Below are 7,619 nucleotides of genomic sequence, written 5' to 3'. Positions count from 1 at the left end.
AAATCTTTCATATTAAATCTATCAAAGTTCACTCTCTTAAACTGGTGTTTTATCCCACCAACATAAGAAATTCTCGGATGTTCACCTTCGAATTTTTTCTTGAACACACCTCCATACCAAACGTCAAAATCGATTGCTAAATCCATGATACTAGAAAGAAGAGCATAAGTACGTGCACCTATTCCATAATTTGAATCACATCGATGTCTCAATTTCTCTTCAAAACTCCGCTGGTTCAAAATTAGGGTTCGCGGTTAGAGAATCGCCACTCCTCGCGTCTGTATGTTCCTTCAAGATTTTTGTTGAATACGACAACGTATTATTTGTTTATATATGAGGGTATAACAGACTTTTGCTAATTGAATTTAATTAAAATAGAGAAAGGGGCACGTGTGCCAAAGTTTTAAAATCACGAGGAGCATTAAGCCAATTGATTTATCACAGAGGGTTTTACGACAATTAAAACTTTCACAAGGGGTCTGAATGCAATTATCCCCAAAGAATGGCTCTCCTTGTATAAAATAAAACTTGTAAAGGGAACCAAATGGGACTTGTTGACAACAATGCTTGTAACATGACTGACATTGGATCTGTTTGATAAAAGTAGGCTCTCTTGATATCTTAATTGGATGCCTACTGTTTAATTATGAACAAAATCTTTTATTGCATTTGGCATTTTGACATACGTTTTCCTTTCATAGATTCAAGTTACATAAATTTCTATCATTTTAATTTTGTTCTATTTTTACGAATAAACAATGACGGAATAAATCCATGAATTTGAGACGTATTAAAAAAAATCCCGCAGAGATCAGATAACTGTCGTTTCAATCCTTTCATATCATTAATTCATTATCTTCCTAGAGTAAGACGACTTACTTGAGCATTTTTTTGTATGTGAATACAAGTATCAAGTGCCATTTTTCACATTAGTTGGCAGCAAAACATGTAGCATATTCAATAACTAATGAGATTAACAATCAAGAAATAGATTAAAAGACTCTTTAATTACAAGTCAATTGGATATTTGTTTGCAAATAGGATTCTAAGGAAGTAAAATAAAAATGTGTCAAAGATTTGCGTGAAAAAATCGCTTCTAGGCTTCTCAACTCTTTAAGGATTATTTTTCGACATGAACCCTCCAGCATGAGACAATGAGATGAATCCCGACAAAAATCGAAAAAAAAAAAAAAGAAGATTGTTACACGATCCATCATTTTCCGACCTTCGCTTTTGTGGTAGTAACAGTCTACAACTTTTTCCTTCAAGCAGTTGTTTTTCTAACTGCAAATACTATTCATACATAGGGATCATCGAATTTTAAAGTTGTTTCGTGTGTGCTGACTTTAGAGGGGTTAAATAGAAGCCCATGATGTTACATAGATCTCTTATGAAGTACATGGAAATACTAATGATACAAAATGTGGGGGTAAAAAGCATGATACCGATACACTCTGGACATAAAATTGTCCATGTCCTATTGATTGCCAAGGGGAGCAATATGCACATTACAGAAAACAAAAGACAGAAAAAACAAGGAGATGGAATTCAGAAATCAACAAAATAATAAGCACTCCGAGCATGCTTTATCAGATTGACTCAAATCATTAACTCAGAGTGACTAAAATTATTAACCAACTTCCCCAATCATTTAATTATTTCCTGGAAAAGGGAACCACAGGTTCAAAAAGGAGCAACATAAATCATGACACAACAATTATACAGACAAAGGTATATGAGGGCCCCAATTGAAGCGCATGTCCAAGATCACCGCCGTACAACATATATATCTTTCACAAGCAGCTGATCAAGAATCCTGTGGAGTCTCAAACCTGGTTGGAGTATCGATTCCCATCATGCAGCAAAGCCCAGATATCAAAATTATGAGCAAAACAATTGCCTGAAACATTGTAAATAGCACGAATTTGAGTGTGTCATGCACATTGAGAATGAAAAATAACTGAGAAAAATAAAATAATGCAGCACGGAAACTTATAAGAGCACGGAACTCCAGATTCAGAAACCAGATTTACACAACTCCATATCTCTCATACCAAATTCTGTCAACAAATTATCTGGACGAATACTCCACAGACTTACCACAAGAATTCCCTCCAAAAGAGATGACTTGATTTGGCAAACTCCATCACAGACCGAGGAGTTAGATGATCCATTTCCTAAGTTAGCTTCAGCAAGAAACCTTACTAGACCCTGGTGAGATGGAGGCTGAATTGATCTGAAGGGATCCGAGACATAAAGAACCGAGTATTTCGCACCAAATTGCTCCACGACATTGAGAAGTTTAGACAGAATGCTACCTGCATGTTAGTTAAATAAAAAGTCAAATCGCCGGCTCATGGAATAATAAGCTTGTGAAACACCAAAGTGTCTGATTAGAAAATCTTTCGAAGCCATTTATACTTTCAGAATGTCTTTGATCGGAATCTTGAGATGAATGAGAATGTCCATGGCATAAGACAATCAGATTTGTGTTCCCATCTGAATTTTTTTCCATCCTCGAGTGCACATAATCCTATCAATGAATTAGGTTAAATTAAAAGGATCATCTATAAGTAAACACAACAAAGATTATACTGCTGTTTCTAGTACTTACATGAACAGAGTGAATATCATCTAGTTTATCAAAATTATCACCCTCCATTAAGCAAGATCCCATTAGAGCAATATTGTTGATTCCCATTTTATTCTGACAAGAATCAGCAAACTCTGCCATCAGAGTATTTTCAACTGCTACTTTCTCCTCTGATGCAGCTACATAGGGGAATGCCAATGAGAAGTTGGAGTTTGAAAAGGAGTCCTAAAATGAAGAGACCGTAATTAACACCCTTCATACCATGCCGCAGTAATCTTATCTCAAATCAAGGAAACTGTACATGGATATAATCAAGTCTGTTCTAAAATGGGAATTTATAAACAACCGGACAAACTTGCTAACCTTGAGAAAGTCTACAAGTGCCGCATCTGCCTTTGCGGGTCTGGAAATATCAACAGATTGTAGCTGCACATGCAAACAATAATTTGGATCACTGAAAGAAAATTTCAGATCAAAGATACGAAAATTGTTTAGAGTGTTAAATATTTCTTGATTAATATAGAACATAATTTTTGAATTTGTTGACCCATGCGTGTCATAGATTTACAGATGTGTCAAATTAATGCCTGCAACAAAAATAGAAAATTGTCCTAAAATATTGTAGACTGTCCACAGTACTTTTAAGAAACCAAGCATCTACTGAAGTTAGGAATAAAATGTAATCAATTATCATCTTAAATAAATATGGGAAAGCTTGTTGCCAATTCTTCTTTATATGCATGCATATCACGGAAGAGAGAAAGGTTGATAATTTTTGCCTTGACAAAAGAATAGAGATGAGAAATACTGCTACCTCTGTTCCAACAAACAGAAAGGCAAAATTCTGAGATTCTTGAGCTTCCTCTCCAGAGCACTGAAGACAATTTAAACAACATAAGATTTTGCTTCGACTGAAATCAAAAGAAGTAATGCCCTCGACTTCTGAGGGAACAAATGAAATATAGCTCATACATTTGTGGGCCAAAAAGAATTTGCACTCTCATTGGCTCTATCTTTACAAAAAATGCCTTGATTCTATGATAAGCATGGCAGGACAAATTTCAATCAAGACATAAAGCAAGAGCACATAATATACCAGATAGTTCGACCACCTCCCTTCTGTCATCACAGATTTGGCTAAATCTCTTGGAGAGAGAGTTCTGTAATCAACCATTTCTTTCATTCTGCCAGATAATCAGAAGCATACATACAAATTTCAAACATCAACTATTTAAAACAGAAAGTTTTTCAGAAAGCAGAATAAAGAGGGGAGGGGGAAACCAACTACGAAGCAAGGAAAAAAAAGTTTATTCGGATAAAATGATGTAAAGAAAAAGGAAACAAATGCATGGATTCGATGCATCTAGAACATTTAAGACAGCACAGTGGTGACTTCTCTGAGCTATATTCCGCTGCTTTACCCCATGTTCAAGAAGTAGAAAGCAAGAGTTTATACCAAAGTGAAAAACCAGTAAAGTAGAGAGAGAGTGGACACAAAAGAAATCAGGAAGGTAAAAGCAAAGGACAAGATATTGAGACTTTGAGAGAGGATCCGGAAGAAGCAGCCCATTTTCTGTCAGTTTTCCAATCTGAAATTGTATTTGAGGCGGCTGTCATGGGCCAGCCTCCACCCCAGGATATAGTTTAGAAGAGTCACATACATGGTAAATTCAAAGGTGGCAGCAAGAACACCTAGTCCTTCAGGATTCTAGCTTTTGTGGTTTTTGGTTTCTTTAGGATTTTTTGGTATATCATAGGGTTGGTCTTTTAAGTTTTTTTTTTTTCATTCATCTAGCTTACCGCTAGGATTTGGTGTCTATCTATTCCTTGTATAAATACTTGGATCGGAGTTTTAATAAAGTTTAAGCATTCAGAAATTTTATCTTCACTTTTGAGTACGTGATCAAGAGGTACTCTCATTAAACAAGCCTCGATTCATCACCACGAACATAGGCAGAAACGGCAGAAAATCTCAGAAGAACAAACAAGCAATCATAGCAGACATCAACGTCCATAACTAGATCCTTCATGCGCACTCATAACAGCAGCATATAAAATTTTGAAACAGAGCTATATTAAATTAAAGAGGGTCAAAAGAGCTCTTTGAGTCATAGATTTATCCATACCCCACGTCACCTTCCCACAGGTACAAATTGCAAAACTTATACAAATATTGCTGCCGATATAGCCAAGGATATTAAAATCTATCCATGCTGTAATGAAAAGAGAAACAGAATAAAGGATATCATATTGGTATTAAAACCATTAAGCCTGTATTCCATAAGACGTAACGAGGACAAAGTCACATCGAGAATTGTATGCTAAGTAGTGAAGTGGACCATAAGTTACTCAGTTTCTCCAAACAACAGGCAAAAGGGATTCAACCAACAGCATCATTACTATTTGCTCATGTGAACCACGTTGTGCTACACAAGACAGAGGAAATGGACAAGACATTCTGGCAGCTATGTTGCATGGATACGGGTACGGGTATCGTATCGGATACGACACGGAAAAATTTTAAAATATAAGACACGATACGGCTAGGATACGGCGATTATTAAAAACTAATAAAATATAATATATATATATTTAGTATTAAAATTTTAAAATCCTGGAATATAAAACCATATTTCATCGATGATGAAAGAACGAGACCAGGAAAGTAACAGGAACGAGAAAGACTGAAGAAAGAATGACTGATGCAGGGCTTTTTTAGGCCCAAGTCATTTAATTTACTTATTAATTAGTCATCAGAAATTTATTGTTTTACAATTTAGGAAACTTTTAATTTTTTGCAATTAAGCCCAAACGTGTCCGGAAACGTGCCGTGTCCAGAAACGTGTCCGAGCCGTGTCCGACTGGTCAAACTTTAAAAAAGTCAATGACACGGTTTTTGCCGTGTCCGACACGCGTATTTGCGTGTCGTGTCCTTATCCGTGTCCATGTCCGTGTCCGTGTCCGTGTCCATGTCCGACACTTCAAAAAAAATAAATTTTGGAGTGTCCATGCTACACAGTCTGGCAGTAACTGGTAATTAGAGCATTCATCTTTCATGCAACCAATACTCCAATCAGCTGAACCACACAGGCTCAATTGGGCTCTCATGACATGGCAGTTAACGAGGCAGATTTGCACATCTGAGTATGTTCTTTGAATCAAACATGGATACCTTTCCACAAAAACATAATCTATACTCTGCCTGACCACGTAACTCCACAGTAAGCATATCCACAAGTCACCAAACATTCATATTATTATTGTGTACTGTAAATGATCAAGATTATGGGCATTTTCTATGTACAGATAGAGGTTTGCCTACCCCGCTTCTGGTTGTGTTTTGTTGGGAAAAAAAAAAGATTATGGGCCCTATCAACATTCCAGTATTCAATTCTCAAACTATCTCTTACACCATCCATGGTTGTTTTGCAGTCATTCCAGCAGGAATAAAGCCTCAAAAACCACAAAACTGAATACATCACAAAATCTAGTACATGTCAAGTTATGGAAGACTTCCAACTTAGCAAAACGCATCAACGAAAAAAAAGAAAAAAATAATACCAGAAACTATTAATATGAGGCGGAATCGTACCCATCTAAATGAGGGGACCAGAGGAATGCGGGGACAGTTGATTGGAAAGCTGTACCAAAGGGAAGTTGAGCGGCTACAACAAGCAGCGCCGCCACTAGTGCCACCGCAACTGTATTCATCCTCTTCTGAAAACCAAAAAAGCAAATCAAATGAGTGGATCATACAAAAATGAGAGGAAAAAAAAAATCAAACATCAATCTATGGAAGAATTTTGCAGGTGATTACCGATGGGAATCCGAAAATTCGTTGTGCGACGCAGCCTGGATCAAGGTTCCTTGGGATAAAGGAATTCGATTAGCAAGATTCAGTTTATATATTCCAATTTCAAAGCTATAAAGGAATAGATCCTCGCGTCACCTGTAGAGGAGAGGCACCGCAGATATTGAATCGGAGAATACTCAGTTTATTGCATTTGTCCCTTCAACTTTTCCTGATGTTCATTTTAACCCCTCACATATATACACACACTAAGGCACCGTTTGATAGCTAGTATAAGTGTGGAATTCATGCCAAAGTCCCATTTAATGGGGCGTTTGGTACGAGGACAACAATAGTGCTTTTATCGGAAGGCCCGTTATATTTCACTGTTGGTTCCGTAAAAGTAATACGCCTCAACCACCAACATAAGTTATTCAATGTCCACAGTAATATGTATAAATCAGGCAGTTTTACTTAAATGCCCTCAAAACCCCAATGATATTTTTTAACTGTACTGACAAACTTTAAATAACTTTTCATTATCAGCTTTCTTGAAAAGAGCAGAGCACTTCTTCTTTTTTTTTTTTTTTTTACCATCTATTTGTTATCTGTTTATGATTTTTTACTCTCTTCTTCGTTCTTTTTATGTGTTTTCATTTTATTTTTTATTTTTTCAAAAATATGGAATGGTTAGTTGCAGGTGGAATATATGCTTTGAGCCTTTGACCCAAGATTTTCGTTAGAAAAAGCTTCGATTTTTGTTATCTGGTGCCATATAAATTTCATATTGGGTTTATGTTTTGTGTTGTTTCATTCTTGTTGAAAGTGTGTAATTTTATTTTTTGTTTATATCCAATGGTTTGAAATTATACCAGAAATTTTTCTGTAACATCTTCAACCAATTTCTTCTCCTGCATAAACCAATTTATTCTCTTGCGTAAAGATGGCGATCTATTTTGCCCTACCTGGTGTTGGGAGGATTACGCTTTTGTGTTGAGAAAACATGTGCTAATTTTATCTTCAAAACATTTAAAATAAATTGAAAATAAGTAAAAGGCTTTTTAGATATTTACAATATCAAACCAATTTTACTCTCCAAATTAAAATCATACCAAACATCATATATTTTATCCACGTACAATAATTATCTGCATCTTTGAATATTCTAATCATTATTATAAAAATAACTTATATTATACCATCCTCGAACCAAACGATGCCTAATGACACACAGCA

The 7,619-nt window shown here is 35.8% G+C and overlaps 1 protein-coding gene across 2 annotated transcripts; it reads right to left on the bottom strand.

Annotated features, from left to right (window-relative positions):
• Positions 1-1,355: 1,355 nt before the first annotated feature.
• LOC140882692 (uncharacterized) lies at positions 1,356-6,656 on the bottom strand. Of its 2 annotated transcripts, XM_073288841.1 has the most exons (10): positions 6,543-6,656; positions 6,411-6,459; positions 6,186-6,310; positions 3,690-3,777; positions 3,408-3,467; positions 2,957-3,019; positions 2,615-2,818; positions 2,422-2,533; positions 2,101-2,318; positions 1,356-1,900 (listed from the first exon to the last, which is right to left on the bottom strand). In XM_073288841.1, the coding sequence occupies exons 3-10, from the start codon at positions 6,302-6,304 to the stop codon at positions 1,808-1,810; spliced, it is 957 nt and encodes a 318-aa protein (XP_073144942.1). In that variant the 5' UTR covers positions 6,305-6,310; positions 6,411-6,459; positions 6,543-6,656; the 3' UTR covers positions 1,356-1,807. The 2 variants fall into 2 exon arrangements, with proteins under 2 accessions (XP_073144942.1, XP_073144941.1); XM_073288840.1 differs by having other exon boundaries at positions 6,411-6,548.
• Between the last annotated feature and the right edge of the window lie 963 nt (positions 6,657-7,619).

Source organism: Henckelia pumila, chromosome 2 (genome assembly GCF_033568475.1).
Source record: "Henckelia pumila isolate YLH828 chromosome 2, ASM3356847v2, whole genome shotgun sequence".
Lineage (NCBI taxonomy): Eukaryota > Viridiplantae > Streptophyta > Magnoliopsida > Lamiales > Gesneriaceae > Henckelia > Henckelia pumila.
Note: the sequence above shows the minus strand (reverse complement) of the source record. Positions and strands in the feature narration are given on the sequence as shown.

Excerpts from the sequence above, each read along its gene's own strand:
- LOC140882692 (XM_073288841.1), bottom strand. The coding sequence starts at position 6,304 with ATGAATACAGTTGCGGTGGCACTAGTGGCGGCGCTGCTTGTTGTAGCC. Across the intron at positions 3,020-3,407 it reads TTCTGTTTGTTGGAACAGAG|CTACAATCTGTTGATATTTC; the intron begins GTAGCAGTATTT and ends TTGCATGTGCAG. Across the intron at positions 2,319-2,421 it reads CGATCAAAGACATTCTGAAA|GTAGCATTCTGTCTAAACTT; the intron begins GTATAAATGGCT and ends ACTAACATGCAG.